The 18,399-nt window shown below is 55.3% G+C and overlaps 1 protein-coding gene across 1 annotated transcript; it reads left to right on the top strand.

The window, feature by feature from the left end:
• Positions 1–4,761: 4,761 nt before the first annotated feature.
• On the top strand, positions 4,762–17,425 carry PROM2 (prominin 2; the record flags this gene model as incomplete). The annotated part of the gene is made up of 23 exons (XM_084235763.1): positions 4,762–5,005; positions 5,628–5,677; positions 6,107–6,309; positions 6,405–6,525; positions 6,809–6,872; positions 7,161–7,250; positions 7,662–7,861; positions 8,230–8,304; positions 9,089–9,152; positions 9,371–9,530; positions 9,864–10,016; positions 10,866–10,989; positions 11,514–11,602; positions 11,730–11,814; positions 13,892–14,038; positions 14,544–14,615; positions 15,308–15,400; positions 15,521–15,574; positions 15,884–15,964; positions 16,187–16,255; positions 16,587–16,676; positions 16,908–17,014; positions 17,362–17,425. The coding sequence occupies 23 exons, from the start codon at positions 4,762–4,764 to the stop codon at positions 17,423–17,425; spliced, it is 2,499 nt and encodes an 832-aa protein (XP_084091889.1).
• Positions 17,426–18,399: the final 974 nt, after the last annotated feature.

Raw genomic sequence — 18,399 nt, 5'->3', positions numbered from 1 at the left:
GAAGATGCTCCCAGGGATGTGCTGCTCATCAAAGAGCCTCCTTCTTCCCCCACCTCAGCCCACCCCGTTCCTTCCTCACCAGGTTCACACCGCTCTGCACACACAGAATTTTAGTTTGGGGCCTCTCCCATCTATTCTGGAATAATGTTCAAGATGATGCATTGCAATGCAGAATGCAATATTTTGTATTCATTTTTAAGACTCTGGCTGAGAGAACATAGTTTATTTTTAAACATTTTGAAATCCACTGTCCTCAAGTCAAGGCAAGCATTTATGGAGCATATTGGGCATGCCAGGTTCTGTGCTCAGGGCTGAGGATGATGTGTTGGTGAGTAAATACAGTTGACCCTTGAACAACATGGGGGTCAGAGACACCTGCCCACATCCCACACCCCTACATAGTTGAAAATCCTGTGTATAACTTTGACTCCCACCAAAAGTAAACATAGTGATCTCTTGGTATCGGTGGGGGATTGGTTTCAGGATCTCTGCAAACCCCCAAATCCTCGAAAGCGCAAGTCCCTTAGAGTCAGCCCTCGGTATCTGCAGGTTCCACATCCATGGATTTAACCAACTGACACACAGAAACTGAGGGTAGGAAAAAAAAATCCACATGAAGTGGATGGGCAGTTCAAAATATATAGGTCAAAGGGTCAGCCAGCTGTCCAACCTGTGTGTGGGGGAGGCAGACTAATGAGCAGGTTATAGGGAAGCAACCTGAAGGGATCCCAAATTCTGCCAAAGGGAGGAGTCAGGCGACCTCCTAGAGAAGATGACCCCTGAGCCAAGTCTTAAAAGAAGCATAGCAAGTGGGAGGAAGAGGAAGAGGGCATTAGGAGGAGCATCGTGTGTGCAGGACAGGACAGAGGGGACTGTAACGGAGAACCCTCAGAGCACTGCAGGGAATTGCCAGGGGAGCACCATGGACTCCCCTGGGGAAGGGCTTGGGGAAGCAAATTAGGAAATTAAGTTTCTCTTTAGGATGGTGCTGGATGCAGAAATGAGGGACAAGGAGTGGATGGTGCTGGTTTCTGGGAGAGGAAATTGTCCAAAACATCCCCACCAAGACACCCCTTCCCCTTTCGTGGCATTCTCACCCAAAATCTGCTCAGAATGATACCCATTGGGTGGTTTGGACATTTGATGGCATTTTGAACAGGCTATCTGCTCCCACATCTGTGACAGCCTCTTTCAGATGTTATTTCCTGCTCAGAGGCCCCACATACTCACCAGCCTCCATGGTGGCCTCGGCAGCCATGACTGTAGCAGGGAAGGCTGTGGCTGTGGGCTGGCTGGCCTGGGGATGCTGCCGAGGCTGGCTCTGTCAGCTTGTTCCCACTAGGTTCAGAATGTGGCCTGAGAGAGTGGGTAGACCCAGGGTGGCCAGATGGCCTTCTATCCCCTTGGATGCAGAGAAGCTGGCCTGCTGAGAATCCTTGCTAGTGTGCAGTGGGGAGAGACCCAGAGAAGCCATCTGGGACTGAGCTCTGGGCACTGGGCACTGAGATCTGGGCATTTGGCTTTCCCATTCTGGCCTCTGAGTACTTCATTTCCTATGCTTGGGCTCCTCACATGCCCCAGAATTCTACGAAAATGTACAAATCCTTCTGTACCTGAATGAGTTTTTGACTTTTGCCATCAAAAGACTGCTGACTAGGACACCAGCCTCGCTCTAATCTCTGGGATCTGATAAGTGGATCTTTGTCCCCTCAGGTTGGTTTATGACCCATTTCCAGGACACAGCAGGGACACCTGAGGCCAGCAAGAAGAACCAGCGCTCTCCCCTGCTGTTTTCTTGAGAACTGCTGGGCTGCTTCCTGTTCCTGCAGGGTGGCACACAAGGCAGCCAGGAACCTGGCATCCTGGGGCCCAGCTGCTCTGTGAAGGGCAGCATCCCTCCCTTCGCCTAGGCCTCCACCTCCATACCCTCTCTCCACCTCAGGGCTGTGGGATTTGGGGACCATCAGACTTCTGGGAGTGTGTGGGTCAGGGGTGGGAAAGTGGCCCAGGCAAGTGTTCCCAAGGTAATCAGGGACAGCTTAGCCCAGGTCAACCAAACAATTTCCAGGAGAGAGAGAGGCCCCAGGAGACAGGATGTGCAGAAAGGTGCTAATAAACTCCAGGAGAGGCAGGACAGCACCAGCCTTGAACCAGCTTCCTCACTCCAGAAGCCCACGGTCCTGCTGCTTGCTGGCCCCACGCCCTTAGCAGCAGCTGCAAGAGCATCCTTCCTGCCCCGCCAGCCCAGTGCCCATAGACCACTTGGCCTGTGCCTCCAAGGACTTCAATTACAGCAGCAGTTTCATCTCCCCAGCTCAGAGCCAGTGTTGGCCACAGGCCCCATCTGCATTCCCAGAGGCTGGGCTGTTGGGCTGATCTGATAAGATTGCTCCATCAGGATCCCGCTGGGGCCACTGGTCTGGAAAGTCCCTTCTTCTGTGCCTCAACACTGTCAAATAGGCAGATTCAGTATCTTTATCAACTTTCCCACCCCAGGCTAAGGAAGAGGTTTGATATGTATTGTCTTTTCTTGGGGGGAACCTCACCTTCAAAGTACAGTGATTTTATTATAGACCCTTATAAAAACACTAACAGTAGCAACTGATTGCCTTAGTGAAGGTAGTTGAGAAGAGAAAAATGGGGTGGAGGAGAAAAGATCCGGGGCCCCGGGTTGCTCATTTCCCAAGGCCCCAAGCATTTCTAGTCCTCCCTGAGCAGTAAAGACTTTAATTCCCTGTCACCAGTGCATCCAAGTCAGAAATACAAAAAAAAAAAAAAAAAAGAAAGAAAAGAAAAGAACAAAAAAGAAGAAAAAAGAAAGAAAAGAAACAAGGAAAAAACACTAAATGGAAGGTTCTAATCGCTCCACAGGTGGATTATATCAGGCTGGAAAAGGGTTATTTCTACCTTGCTTGAGGGTGGGGTGGGGGGAAATTAGCAAGTGGTCACCAGGGCAGTAATTCTTTCTAACAGCTCACAGAGGAGGAAGAGAAAGAGGAGGAGCAGGTGGACCCTGGGGAGATCAGCCCTTCCTGATAGAGGTCTTCAGGGGGCCAAGGTACCCCAGCACAAGTGACCCTGCAGGTGCCAGGCTCAGCTGAGTCAGATAGGAAGGGTGTGGGATGGGGCGAGGTAGACACAGTCTGCTTTAAGCTTTTTGGCATGATCACGGGGCACAGTGATCCAAGGCCTCTCTCCAGAGTCACGAGGGCCAGTGCTGCCTCTGGACCCAAGGTGCCACAGCACCCCGGTCCATTCCTTGCTGCAACCCTGATCCTCATCTATGAGTCACCCTTTAATGAAGTCCGTTTCCTGCCTGCACCCCGTTATTAACTGGACCATTCCTTCTGTGACTGTGTGCGCTTGTCCCCTGACTGTGTGAAAACTGGGGGCAGCCATGGGAAGAGCAATGACTCAATTCCAGGCCCAGCCTCGACTCAAACTTAAGTCCCTTGTTTACTGCTGAATCCTCATGAGCAGCCATAAACCCCTGGGCCGCTCTCCCACCTTGCAAACCAGGCTTGAACTTGGGGGTCAGGGCAAGAGATCAGCCCCTCCCTCTGGAGCTCTCAATCTTGGGGGAGGGGGCTGCCATGGACACTCACAAACTTCTGTTCTTTGAAAACAAGTGACATGTGTTTGTTGAGCAGACACTAGGAAGGACAAATGAGCAAAAGAGAATTAAAAATCGCCCACGACTCCCCCGGAGAGGATCACTATTCCGGGCCCTCACTCGGTGTACTGCTTGTTAATCAGCCATTTGCACTTGTTAATGCACTGTGAGTACCTTTCAGGTCCAAAGAGTCTTTTCCACATCATTTTCCTTATTGACTACCAGAGTAGAGTATGTCCTGTGAGACACTCATTTTACCCACTCCTTGTGGTGGCCTTTGAAACTGCTTCTGGTATTGTGGGTAATGCTGATGCATTAATATCCTCCATGCATTTAGTTTCCCGTGGACCTGCCAGGCACAGGCACCCTCTGGGTATTGGACATACAGCCATTTGCAAAACAAAGACGTGTGTAGACACATCTCTGGGCACATCCTTGATTAGTTCTTTCAGCTGATGACTGGCTAGGGCACTAATGGGCCAAAGGGCACATCTTTGCTGGGATTCACCCTCCCAGAGGACTCCAAAGGCAGGGTCCCTGCATCCCAAAGGCTCCCTCTGAGAGCCACTCTAGCAGAGCCTGGCCGCTGCTCTGCCCCAGGCTGACCTGGCAGTGGGCACAGGCATGCGGACAGACAGCAGGTCCAGAGGCAGCTGGGAGAGGGCCTGGTTCCTGGGCTTGTGTGGCTGGTCTTGCCACCCTTTGGGCAGAGCTTCACTTGCTATCTGTGTTTTCCCAGCCCTCAAATTGGGCTGCTGGCCCTGGGCATGGAATGTAGTATTTGAAACTGGGCCATCCTAAATAATCCAGAGCTACTGAAGTGCCTCCCCTCCCCAGCTCTGAGGCGGCCTATTCAGGAGGGTCTAAGGAGGATCTGGAGAGGGGTGATGGTGCCCAGCCACCTACCCCAGGCCTCTGAGGGAGGGGCCCGATCCAAGCCCTGCCCCCCTACCCCAGGCCTCCTCCCCTACCCTTCCAGCGCTCGCGGCGGGAGCACAGGTAGCTCGGGAACCCAAACCTGTCGGTCCGGTTTTGAGAGCCGCGGGAAGGAGGCTGCTGAAGGATGCACGGCCTGCCCTGTGCTCCGCCTGCACTCTCGGCCGCCTGAGCCCGGCTCCTGCTTGCCCCGCAGCCCACCCGCCGACCTCATGGCGAGCAAGCCGGGCGTCCTGGCGCCCCTGCTGGGCCTGGGCCTGGGGCTGGCCCTGAGTCTGTCCGGGACGGGAGCTGCGGATTGCGGGTCCCTGGGCCCGGCCCAGCGCCTGGCATTCACCCCTGCTGCTAAGGCCCGGTGGCTGGCCCCTCGAGTTCGGGAGCCAGGGCCCCTGGACCCCCTCTACAGCACAGTGCGCCGCTTCCTCTCCGTGGTGCAGCTCAACCCCTTCCCCTCCGGTGAGTTGCCCCCTCCTAGGACCTGCATCCAGAGGCTTTGGGTCCCCAACCAGCACCCTTATCTCGTCTCCACTGTGGGGCTGCCTGCTCTATCAACAGGCACTGCAGAGGCAGGGTCCCCAGGATACCCCAACCTCGACTCCCTTCCCAGAAGCCCCGGGGACATCACCTGGTTTAGGCTCCAGGATCTTCTTGTGTGACCTTGGGGAGACACTTTGCTTTCTGAGCCTTAGTTTCTCCTCTTAAAGTAGAGGAAATTACATTAGAAGGTCCCAAAGACCTGGCTAAGATTTACTCCCCTTCAGGGCTGCTTGGGGTTGGAAGGGCCAGGAGGGGATGCAGGACCTCTCCCTTCCCCTGGAGGGGAAGGACTTCTGGTCAAGGCCTGTCCCTGCTTTTAACCAAACCACAGCTTGCAAGGCTTACCTGCTGGGCCCAGGTGGACCAGTCCTCACCTCAGTCACTCTCTCCTGTAGCAGCATCTGGACACTGCTTTCCCCCAAGGGTGCTGTATGGTAGGGGGAGCCTCTCCCCAGAGCCCAACCTTGCCTGCAGTGGGGTGGACACAGGGGCAGGCAGCCACTGCCTCCACACTGCTCCACCCGCTTGACTCTTTCCACAGAGCTGGTGAAGTCCCTGCTGAACGAGCCATCCTCTGTGAAGGTGGATGAGGTGAGCCCTGGGGAGCGTCCAGGGGAGGGAGTTCAGGGGTGAGAATGAAGGGCAGAAGTAGAACAGCATGGGTGGCCTCTAGGGTAGGGTCTCAGGCCTCCTTTTCCCTCCTCCATGAGGCTGCAGTTGGCAGACCTGTGTGGAAACCACAGCTTTGCCATTCATGGACGGGGGAGGGGATTGAGGGAGGGGGTATTGCAGTGAGCCTGAACGTCCCTGGACTTCAATTTCCTCCTCTGTAAGAGGCAAATAGCCTAAGGACTCCCACTGCACCTGCTGGTTTTGTGAGATGCTGGAAAATGCTGGCCCACTTGCATTTCCCCACCCCCTTCTGTCCACTGGGGCGATCTCCCCACCAGGGTCTGGGGCAGAGGGTTGGGTATGGGGGTCAGGACAGCCTCCCATGCCTTGCTGCCCTGCCCGGTGCAGGTGGTGCGGTATGAGGCAGGCTACGTGGTGTGTGCTGTCATCGCTGGCCTCTACCTCCTGATGGTACCTACTGCTGGGCTCTGTTTCTGTTGCTGCCGCCGGCGCCGGCGCTGTGGGGGCCGAGTGAAGACAGAGCACAAGGCCATGGCCTGTGAGCGAGGCACCCTCATGACTTTCCTGCTGCTGACCACCCTCGTGCTGCTGTGAGAGGCGCCCAGGTCAGGTGGGAGGGGTGGACTGAGGTGCCAGGTGCTCAGGGACATCCTGCAAGCCCTTTCCTCTTCCCCCACCCCCTCAGGATTGGCATGGTCTGTGCCTTTGTCACCAACCAGCGCATGCACAAGCAGATGGGCCCCAGTGCCGAGGCTGTGCCTGAGACTCTACTCAGCCTGCGGGGCTTGGTCTCTGATGTCCCTCAGGTGAGCAGAATCCATCACCCCCATGTGACCCCGGGAGACCCGAGCAGAATGGAGTGGAGTGGGACCTGTAAATTAGCCCTTAGCCTGCAAATTAGAAAAGATGCCCCTTCCGACATGCTCCCAATTGCCCCCTGCTGGAGAGTCACTGTAATACACAAATGCTCCAAGGTGTCCTTAGGATGCACACCCAGCTCTCTGTGGGAAGTGGAGGGGCCAGGATAGGGGTGGAAGCAGGGCTATCAGTAACAAGGAAGGGCAGCATCACAGCTCTGTGTTTGTCTAGGAGCTACAGGCCGTGGCACAGCAGTTCTCCCTTCCACAGAGGCAAGTCTTGGAGGAACTAGATGGTAAGGGATACAGCTAACTGACAAGCTGGCCAGCCCCAGTGGTCCCCTGCTCAGACTGCCTGGGGAGTCTCTCTCTTCCCTTCCCCTGGGATCCACCTGAGAACACCTACACAGAAGCAGGGGGGAACAGGCCCACCTGGGCAGCACAGCAGCCCCTCTACAGCAAGACCAAGAAACTGATGTCCACCCAACGGAGCCAAGTGCTGGGTCCTGGAAGGCTGAATGGGCAGTGGCAGGAGAGCCCCAGGTTCCTGGGGGCAGCTCTGCAGACTGCCCTGTGCTCTCCAGGTGCTGGCCTGAGCATCGGACGCGCAATCCACGCCCAGCTTGGGAGCACTGTCTACCATGCTCTTGCCTCAGTGCTCAGCTTGGGCCAGGGTGAGTGGGACTAGTATTCTGGGTGGGTGTGGGGTGCGGCATGTGTCCTCCTGGGGGCAGACCCCGCCCTTATCCAGTTATGATTTCTTGTGCCACCTCAGCAAGCCCCACCCATGACTTTCCCAGGGCTTTATCCCAGAATCCCTGCTTCCTGTGGCCTCCCTGCCCAAGTTCTGGTTTAACATGCCCTGGAGCAGTTTCCATTATAACTACCAAGGTTAATAACCTGCAGATCCCTTTGACTGGGGGAGGGGAAGGTGTTCTGCCTCCTGCAAAGCCTCTGAGGATGCCAGTAACAATGGAAATCGCTCAGTCAGGATATGGGGGAGGGGAAGGTGTTCTGCCTCCTGCAAAGCCTCTGAGGATGCCAGTAACAATGGAAACCGCTCAGTCAGGATGTGGGTCTCTCAGCCCTGCAGATCTCTGCAGACCACCTCCGAGCCCTGAACGCCACCTTGGTGGAGCTGTGGCAGGGGCAGCGGGACTTGGAGCCAGCTGTCCGGGAGCGCCGGGAGCACCTCCTCATCCTGCTGCAGGATACTGGCTGCCAGGGCTGTGCAGAGGCTCTGAGCCAGGTCCACACCCTGGAGCTGGGAGCTGACTTCAGCCAGGTGCGGGTGAAGGACAGGTTCTTGGAGCCGAGGGCCTCTGCCTGCCGTCCCAGGAATCCCTGGCAGCCTGTGTTCTCTTGTTTTCTGAGGCACAGCCCTGATCCCTGTCCATGGTCTGCTCTGCCCCTCTCCTCATACATCCTGGGTTAAGAGGCCCATCCTGGCTGGGCAAGAGTTCTGGGCATGCACTATGCTGTGTGGTTCAAGCACCTTAGCCCCTTAAGTTCTCACTGCCACCCAGGGCTGTGCTGGTCCCTCATTTTACACATGAGGACACGGAGGGATCAGAGGCCTCTCTCCCCACCCTCCCCCGGGGGCCCCTCTCAGGCCTCTCCATGAACATTTTCTTTGCCTCTCCCCCCTTCCAGGTGCCCCCTGTGGATGATGTCCTGCATCGTCTGCAGGGTGTCCCGAAAACCAATTTCTCTGACATGGTCGAGGAGGTATGTGCCTGCCCTGGCCTATCTGATTTCTCCTGCACTTATCTGGGCACTCAGTTTCCTCCTTTTTGGGGTAGGACCCAGTAGAATCTAAGACTTGGGTCAAACCAGGCCTTCCCCTGCCACAAGGCATCCTGGGCTGTGTCCTGAGTACACATGGACTGGTGGGGAAGGCAGACCTGCGTGAAGCAAAGAGCTAGGACCCTCTGGGAGGTGAAGCCAGAGGTGCTGGCAAGGGAGCAAGCACACAAACTGGTCTCCAAGGACAGGCAGGCTCTTGTGGGTGGAGACGGGCCGTGGGGGAGGGTGCAGTGTGAGTCAGCATCTGTGACCCAGGGCCTGGAAAATGCCAGAGTTAGGGAAATGGTGAGTCAGTTGTGCTGGGTAACTTGAGTGGAAGGTTCCAGGAGGAAGGAAGTAGAAGCTGAGGCTGGAAGAGTAGGTTGGAACAGGACTTTAGGGAAATAGACCTGGCAGTCATGTGCAGCATGGGTGAACGAGATGAGAGGATTGCTGGCAGTCTGCTCCAATAGGCTAGGCAAGGTGGGGGTAGGGGAGAGAAAGGAGGTGCCTTTGAGGGACAGTGTTTTTAGGGAGTTGGGTCAGGCTGGGCTGAGGGAGGGGAGAGGAAGCCATAGGCCAAGAGAACAGAAGGAAGTCTACTTCTGATTTCCTGAGCTGGCAGCACTACAGGGATGCCCTCCCTCTGGGCCTGATGACTACAGGGTGCCTGAAGCTGGGGCCCCAGGTGGAGAGCAGGAGGCATAACTGCATTTGTTTCTGACAGGAGAACAGCACCTTCAATGCCCTTCCGCTCCTGGCCGCCTTGCAGACAGCTGATGTGGTCAAAGGTGAGGCCCTGCACAGGGCCAGGCCGATTGCCACCCCTCTCTACCAGAGAGGCTTGTTGAGAGAGAAATGGGGCGGTGGGAGGGGAGAGGAAGCCGTGCTCCTTGGCTAGACCTCGACGGCCAGTGTTCCTCTCTGAGCATCCCAAATGTTCTTCCTGCCCATCTATCTCCTCCCTGGGTGCCTTTCCCATCTATTAAGTCCCTGCTGTTTTGGGCAGAGCTGAAGAAGGTGGTGAAGCAGCAGCCTGAAGGACTGAGGACACTGGCCGAAGGGTTTCCAGGCTGGGAGGGGGCCTCCCGCTGGAGCCAAGCACTGGAGGAGGCAGAACAGAGCAGCCGCCCCTACCTGAAGGAGTTGCAGAGATATGAGAAATACAGGTGCCTGGGAACCTCACAGGTGGGGTGGACAGTGCAACCTCTCAGCTGCCCAGGGCCCAATGTTCAGTCCCCGTCATGCCCTAGTTCTACTAAGTCTCTACTTCCATTTATACCATGACCCCTGGGCCTCTGTGTCCCCCCTTGGCCACGTACTTTTGGGATCTAAGCCTGGGGAACCCATAAGAAAAGTGGGTTCTTAGGAAATGCACACAACAACACTTCTAAAGCCCCAGCTTTGGCTTCATGGCCCTACCCAGTCCCTAGGTGCTGTGCCAGCCCATCTGGGTGCTCAGTTGCTCCCTTCTTGGTGACACTGCACCTTCTCTGTTGCAGGTGGATTATGGGTTGTGTGCTGTGCTCCGTGGTCCTTCTTGTGGTGGTCTGTAACCTGGTAGGCCTCAACCTGGGCATCTGGGGGCTGTCTGCCAGAGAGGACCCCAGCCACTCAGAAGCCAAAGGAGAGGCTGGAGCCCGCTTCCTCATGGTGTAAGAAGGACTGGGGGAAGGGAAGGTTCTCTCCCCATTGGGCTGGCCACATTCCTCTTGCTCCTAATGTGGCTACAGGTCTAGTTCTCTCTCTGGCACCAGTTTGCCAGATAGCCTAAGCAAATTGGCAACCCATCTAGGTTTCCGTGTTCTCCTCTGTTTAAAAGGGTTGAACTCAAGCATGGATGGCAAATAAAGAAGAGGTTCCCCATCAGTGGCAACTATAGTGATTTAATGATCACTTTCCCAATCAGGCCTCAGAATCCTTCTTAATCCAGCATCCAGGCAGCACCACCAACAAGAGTTGGCAGCAGAAGCAGAACCTTTGCCATCCCTGTGCTAAGTGGTCTCTACGGCCAGGATGGCCACATTTAGTTATGTAGGGTGCCTGGCAAAAGAGTGAACTAAACCAGAAATCAGTCCATGTTTCACTCTCCAAGCTTCAAGCCCTAGTGTGAGAAACCCTCTAGGCCAGGCACTGGTCTTGCTCAGACCCTCTAGGTTACTGCCCTCGCTGGGTGACCATGCCACGGGGCTCTGTTGAGGACTGAACTCTGGAGCTGGGCCCCTCCTGATTCTATGAGCAGAACAGCTGCCCTCTCTAGGCTGCAGGGCCAGTCATTGGTGATAGGATGAGGGTGAGTTGGGAATGAGGTGGGGACACTCAGCACTTCTCACTTTTCCCTTGTACCCAGGAGGCTGTGCCCCTGAGCTTCTCTCCCCAAAGGGCTGTGCTCTGGGACTGAGTCTCTGAAAATGACAGTCCCAGCATGTGGATGGGGACAGAGTCTGGTCCAAGGCACTCAGCCACCTCTGCCGAGTCTCAGCCCTGCCCTCTGCCTTCCTCAGGGGCGTGGCCATCAGTTTCCTCTTCGCTGTACCCCTCATCCTCCTGGTCTTTGCCACCTTCCTGGTGGGCGGCAACGTGCAGACTCTGGTGTGCCGGAGCTGGGAGAGCGGGGAGCTCTACAAGGTGTGCCTGCCCCACTCCAGGGTCCAGAGGGAGGAAGAGGGAGATGTGGCAGAGCAAGAGGATTGGAAGGAAGTGGGGCAAGAGGGAGAGAGGGACAGGAACAGTGGAGATGGCCGAGGAAAAAAACAGAAAACTGCTAATAAATAAAGAGTTAGAGAGAGTGCCTGTGGGTCCCTGATATGCTGCCTGGGCTCCAGCACAGACCCCCTGAGGGGTTTCACCTAGACCTGAGCCCCTCTGCTTTCCTAACGCTGGGTCTATAATCTGGGAACACTGGTTCCCTAGCACTTCTAGCAGGGAAGCCAAGATGCTGGCTCAGTCTCTCTGCTAAAGACCAGGCTGACCACCCCTCCTAGAGATTCATGGGGAGAGGTGCTACCAGTAGCTAGGGTCCAGGAGAGGCCGGTTTGGGCTAGAGTCACAGGAGGGTGGTCTCTACTATGAGGGGTGCCATGGGACTATGGGACATGGGATGACTTTGCCTCCATCCTGCTCCAGACCCATTTCTCCCTGCCCATCTCCAGTTTGCAGATACCCCAGGGAACTTGCCTCCATCCATGAACTTGACCCAACTTCTTGGTTTGAAGAACATCAGCATCTTAGTGGCCTATCAGTGAGTGAGAAGCCTGGGCTGGGGGCTGGGTATGAGGAGGGGCCAAGATGGATGTCCCATTAGGGTGAGGTCAGCCCCTACCTGCCATCCCTTTTATTCATTTTGAATGCCCATCGTTCCTCTTCAGGCAGTGCAGGGAAGGGGCCGCACTCTGGAAGGTCCTACAGCTCAATGACACCTATGACCTGGAGAAGCACCTGGATATCAACCAGGTGAGAACCTTCCAGAAGGCTGTGGAGACCCCTCCTGCAAGTCTCCCATTCTTTGATCTTGCCTCTGTGGGGGGTCTAGCTCCTTGAACCTGAGAAGTCTGCAAGAGTGATCAAGTGACCCGAGGGCAGAGGCCCCAGGTGCAAGGCTCAGGGACTGGCCTAGGGCTAGAGATCAGGGAAGGTTCCAGGGTATGTGAGTGGGTAGATGTGAGCATGGCCCACACTGAGCCTGTACTCAGGAAAAACCTGATAGTTGTGATTGTAGCAGGAAAGTATGGTGACAGTGAGTGAGGGAACTAGGGGTGTGTGTCCTGGCCAAGGACTTGCATTGGTTGGGGTGCTATGATTGGTAGTGGGGTGTTTGGGGAGTGAGTCGTGACAATGAAAATGATGGTGATGAGTTGGGTACTAAGGGCTCACTAAGGCCCCTTGCTCACACTGCCAGTAAGAAGATGGTGGCAGTTCCACCCTGTCTGTGCCTGTCTCCTAACATACTTTCTGGAACTTTGTGTGAAGAACTGGAGAAATTTATCCTTGCTGGCTGGAGATAGTCCTGGCACAAAGAAAAGGATGAGCTATTTTACAAGAGTTGATATACCTTGAGAATGTGGTTCTTCTGAGGGGGTAGAGAAGCTAAAAAGCATTCCCTGCGTGCCTCGCTCTTCTCCTAAGTGAGGTGGGAAGAGAGCTGCCTTGACTCCAGGAAACCCTTCCCAAGCACATTCCAGGAAAACTCACATTTCTTCCATCTGCTTTAGTCGCCAAAACGTGCTAACTCCTGATTCTACATCCTTTCCAGAAATCTTCCAAATCCTTTGAAAGTTGGAAGCCTATGGGTAGTGTAGCCAAATGGCCTAGATTTTAATCCTAGCTCCAAGCCTTCAACTGCATTACCTGAAACAGTTTGTAGAATGCCTTAGCTTGCTCTTCCTCCAGTGTTGTCTCTAACCCAATGAGAGGGGCCTGGAGCAGGCCCAATGCTAGGCCACAGACAGCCCCAAGGGTATAGGCTGGCCAGGGAAGGCTGAAGTAGGGGCCTGGGCAAGATGGACCCTGTGCTGTCTGGCTGGAAGCCATGGTTCTTTGTGTGTGACGGCGGGGAGAGTTGTGATGAGGTGGTCTCAATCCTGGTTCCTGGAGGGGAAGGGCCGGCTTGCAGGGAAGTCTGGACAGCTAGCACTTCAGGTTCAGAGGGACCAGACAGTCCCCCATGTCTTTAGCAACATACCAAATGTGACTTCCAAAGAACTTGTCCTCAAAGGAGATGATAACGAGCTGATGATGCCGACATAAATAAGATAAAGTGTGCTTTCCAGGGCACCAGCCCAGCAGGCCTCCGCCCACTTTCAAACCTGTCCAGAACATATCTGCTACTGATGCCTGAAATGCTGCTTCAAGATCTCCCTTAGAGAGGAGGCCCAGCCTCTTCCAGCAGAAGGCAGTGTCACAGGACAGGGAAGGCTGCAAAACCTCAGGAAAGTGAATGCTCTTGTCTGGCCCAAGTTTCTCTTAAACATCTGTTAAACACTGACGCTGAATTTCATGTCCTTTAAAGCTCTGCTAGTAAAGTTAGGAAAATGCCAAGAGTCCTTTTTAAAACCGCGGTCTGTTTGGAAATGCGGGTGTGTCTATTCATTCAGCTGTGCAGCCCTCCATTTGTTCATTTTCACTCATCCACCACTTGTGCCCACCACGTGTGAGCCTCTGCTCCAGAGAGGTTTGGCACAGAATGGGCAGACAAGGTGTGCTCCCGTCAAGCTTATTTCAGAGGACAGGTGCTATGAAGGCCTCAACACAGCTGATGTGATAAAGAGGTCGGAAAAGTTATTTTTAATGAGGTGGCATGGGAAGGTCTGTGCCACTCTCCAGTCACCAGGGAGGTACTGGAGAACTAGGTCCTGGTGGGGTAGGTGGGGTGGATGGCGTGGGAGCAGAGGCCAGCCAGGAGCTAGTCTGGGACTGTACGTGTCCAGAGTGAGGGCCCTGGGATTCTAGAACAGGACCCCCTGAGGGTTTGGCAACATCTTGTCTGGGAGAGTCGCTCTGGGAATGCCCCTACCTTTCCTCTTCCTCGCAGTACGCTGCCAAATTGCGGCAGAAAGTGCAGAGCCTTAAAGTGAATGTGCAGAGTCTGGACCTGCTGAGCCCAGCTGCCCGCCGAGACCTGGAGGCCCTGAAAAGCAGTGGCATGGAGAATATCCACTACCCTGGCTTCTTTGCTCAGGTCAGCAGTGGGCACCTCAGGCCAGCTCAGAGAGGAACAGGGGCCCACAGAGGAGCTGGGGGTGTGTCTCGCCTTTCCTAGCCTTCCACCTTCCCTACACTCGTCTACATGTCCCTGGGGCCTCTTCCTGTTGGGAGTGCCCCCACCCTATAGCTTATGTCACTGTTTGTGGTCCCGAACCCTCTGCTGTGCAGAGCGCTGGTGGGAACATGCCACTTCTTTGTTGAGTTACACCACAGGGTGTCTGGACATTGTCTGATGTGTTTCACAATTTCAGGTCAAGCCCACTGTGACTGATGTGTCACATTAGACTTTGCATTGCATTGACCTCACACCAACCCCTTTTGATGGCAAAGCAAAGAGCACACCTCCATTTCAGTAGATGCCATTGCAGCTCAGAGAGGTTTTTGCGGCTAAGTAATGTGGGGTAGCTTTGAAAAGACAGGGATCCAGGGGCTGGGGTTGCTGGGCTTCATTCCTCTTGACATCTCCTGTTGGCCTGCAGATCCAGAAGCCTGTGGTGAACACTGATATGAAGAAGCTGGCCCAGGAGCTGCAAAGACTGGCCCAGACCCAAGTGAGAAGGGATCAGTGACCCCATGGGGCAGGCAGGCGTCAGAGAAAGGCCTGGGAGGCGGGAGGGGGTGGCAGTACTTCAATTGGGGAGAGGGTGAGGGTCAAGACAGGGCAGTTTAAGGGTGTTTAAGGGTGTTGCAGTGTCAGTTTTGACTAAAGCTTTGTCACCAATTAGTTGTGTGACCTTGGACAGGTCATTTGCAATATCTTTGGGCCTCTAAATATACACTGCAAAATCTGCTGGGCAGATCCTATGAAGACATTGTGATGGATCAGAGGCTATGACAGTTTCCTCTAGAAGCTAAAAACTACTGGGAAAAAATGGCATTTTGCCTGTATAAATCTTTAGAGTTTAAAAAGTTCACTTTTAGACATTGCATTGACCTCATACAAACCCTTTATGATGGTAAAGCAAAGAGCACACCTCCATTTCAGTAGATACCATTGCAGCTCAGAGAGGTTTTGTGGCTGACTTAGAGGCACCAAGCAAACTAGGGGTGGGCCTAGAAGGTGGGCTAAGTCTCCACAAACACTTATCAGAACCAGGAGCTTAAGGTGCCTTGGTTTTCTGCCTCTCAGCCTGCGTGTTCCACCATCCTTCCACATGTCTGGCTGAACAGCTCGGTGAAGATGTGTTGGCAAAGGCTGTCCTGTCCCGGGCAGGGTGCCATTCTCATCTCTTTCTTCCCTCAGGACAATTCTGTGCTACAGCAGCAGCTGCAGGAGGAGGCCCGAAGGCTCAGAAGCCTCTATCAGGAGAAGGTCCTCACCCAGCAGAACCTTGTGGTAAGTTTGGAGACCCAGGGACTAGGGGGCAGAGTGGGGCCTAAAAGAGGAGGGCAGCACTTCGAACTTTCCCTCCCGCCCCAAATCCTCACCTGACCAGCCTTCATCTCTTCTCTGCAGGCTAAGCTCAACCTCAGTGTCAGGACCCTGGCAACCTCTGCCCCACATCTCCAGGTGGCTGCTGGGATGGGGAGGGTGGAGTGGAGCAGGGGAGAAGCAGAGGGAGGAGGCAGTGTGGGCCCAGCTGGCTTTGAATCACATCTGCACTGCCAGGTCCCATTGGAGGTCGAGAGTGAGAGTGGGAAGAGGTTGGAGGTGAGTGGGTGGGTGGGTACTTGAGGACCACCATCCTTGGCTCTATGTCCTTAGGATCTAAGCTGAGGATGCTGTGTATTGTAAGTTGAATGAATGAATGGATGGATGAGTGAGTGTGTGAGAGTTCCTTGACTGAGAAAGGCACTGACTAGAGCCCCTCTCCCCCAGGTGAACACTTCACGTGTCCTGGACACTGTTGCTTACCTGAAAGGAGAGCTGCCTTCCTGGGCCAACCGTGTCCTGAGGAATGTGAGTGGGGGTGGGACAGGGGACGTGGGCTTCCTTAGATCCATAGGTAGGTGGAGGGACTAAGGCACACAGAGCTCCCTCCCAGGCTTCTCCCCCAGCTCTGTCACCTCACCATGGCTACCCAGGAAAGCCAGCTTGGCCGTTCTAATGGTGCCAGGCATTGGGAGGTGGGGGTGCTGCTTCCCAGGACTCCTCCCAGCCCAGCGCTGTTCTTTCCTGCAGGAAAGCAAGTGTTTCCTGTCTCGGGAGATGGGCTACTTCTCCCAGTATGTGACCTGGGTGAGAGAGGAGGTGAGTGGGGACTCAGACCCCTCCTGGCCTCGGAGCAACAACCAGTCACCCAACTCACAGTGGTACCAGCCATTCACCTTGCTCCTTCTCTCTGCCCCCCAAGCCCTGGTGTTGCCCTAAACCTTCAGGATTAAGCCCAAACTCCCAAACCTGGCGTCCACCCCCACCTTGGACCCTTGAGTGTGACTGTGCGTGCATGCGTGTGTGTAGTGCGGTGTGTTCTCGCTCTGTGCACCCGCATCCAGGTGTCTGTGTACGACTGTGCCCCTGTCAATCTGAATATGGAGGTCTGGGTGTCTCCACACGTACCTGCCTCATGGTCACTTCACAGGTGACTCAGCGCATCGCCACCTGCCAGCCCCTCTCCGGGGCTCTGGACAATGGCCGTGTGATCCTGTGTGACATGATGGCTGACCCCTGGGTGAGTGTCCCCAAGCTTCTCAGGGTGCACAGATATTGAGACCTCTGTGGGAGGGGCAGTGTGAGCAGGTCATAAGGTGAGGCTAGCCTCCTGCTCCCAGGCTTGTACCCCAGTCCTTCGCCTCAGCTCTGAGTGTTCCCCCAGGCCCTTCACTGAGTCTTTGGGGAGCTGGGGGTCCAGACATTGATACCTGGCTACAGAAAGCTGACCCCACACTGTCACCTATTCCAGAATGCCTTCTGGTTCTGCCTGGCATGGTGCACCTTTTTCCTGATCCCCAGCATCATCTTTGCTGTTAAGACCTCCAAATACTTCCGTCCCATCCGGAAACGCCTCAGGTGAGAGGGCTGCTAGGACCTTGGGAAGCAGCAAGGGTCCAGAAAGGGGTCTCTGGGCCCGGTCCCCTGACACATCCATCATGAGACACCCTGCCTACCCCCCGGCAGGGGAGGTGCATGCCTAACCATGAAGAGCCACACATTCTGAGGAGCTCCACGGTCACAACTCCAGGGGCTGTGTGTCAGCCCCATATCCTTGCCACACATCCACCAGGCATAGCATTTGGGGACTCTTCCTACCCTGGGCGGCTTCCTGGCAGGAAAATCAGGACTCTGGGTCTGTCTCTGTGCTGGGTGGGAGGTTCTGAGCCTGGGTGTTCACTTGCTCTCTTTCCGCGAGACCACAGCTCCACCAGCTCAGAGGAGACTCAGCTCTTCCACATCCCCCGGGTCACCTCCCTAAAGCTCTAAGGGGCGAGTGGGTAAGTGCTGGGGCGGGGGCAGGTAGGGGAGGGGCATGGCAGGGTCTGGGTGTTGGTTCCTTGCAGCAGGGCTGATGGGCCTGCGCCCTGCTCTCCCTGTCTTCGCCTCACCAGCTCCATTCTTAATCCATGACAGGGGTGTTTGCTGGTGGCTAGCTGCCGCCCAGGGCTATCTGCCGCCTTCCCATTGACCTGGATTGGACAAGAGGACTTCCGTTGCTCTTGCTGCCAGAGCCCAGGCCAGCGTCCAGGCTCCAGTTGTCCCCCATATCATCACCTGACTCCATTTTCCCTGTTCCTTTTCTGTCCCCTTCTGCTCAGAACATCCTTCATTCATCCTTAAAAACACACTCAACTTCTGTTGAGCCCCAGAGCCCACAGGTACCTCCACGTGTCTGTCCCTCATCCTAGCTGCAGTGTAGCAGCACCAGGAGGAGCCTGTTCTTGACCTTTCGGGACCCCTTCCCCAGCCCCTTGGGTGGACAGAGACTGCCCAACCCACTCTGTCACCATCTCCCTTCCCTTCCCTGCTCCTGCCTCCAGCCCTCCTCCCCAAGCCCCCCCCTCCCTTATTCACATCTGGTGGCCCCACTTGCCCCAACCTCACTTCTGCCCCCTCCCCAGACCTTTGCTCCTCCTCCAGGGAATCCCTTTCCTCCTTTGTCCCCTTTTTACCTCATCCCACTACCTTGCTGGTCCGCTAGGGCCCCTCCTGTCTGACTGAACTTATCAGGTAAAGTCACCAAGCAGTCCAGAGACTACAGCCCAGATCTGAGCTGCCTTCAGACTCTGCCTTGTGGCCCGGAGCCCACCACTGCCCTTGGACTTGGACCCTGCACAGGCCGTGACCTGTCTGAAGCCTAAGCCTCTGGCCTGCACCTGGGTTAGAAATAATGCTGCTGTGCCCCAGCTCCTCTCTGAGCACTGGGTCCCTAGGAAGGGCCCTGGGCTAGAGCTGGGGCT

The sequence above is a fragment of the Talpa europaea genome, assembly GCF_964194135.1.
Source record: "Talpa europaea genome assembly, chromosome: 6".
Classification (NCBI taxonomy): domain Eukaryota; kingdom Metazoa; phylum Chordata; class Mammalia; order Eulipotyphla; family Talpidae; genus Talpa; species Talpa europaea.
The sequence above is the reverse complement of the archived record's forward strand: the minus strand, read 5'-3'. Positions and strand labels throughout refer to the sequence as shown.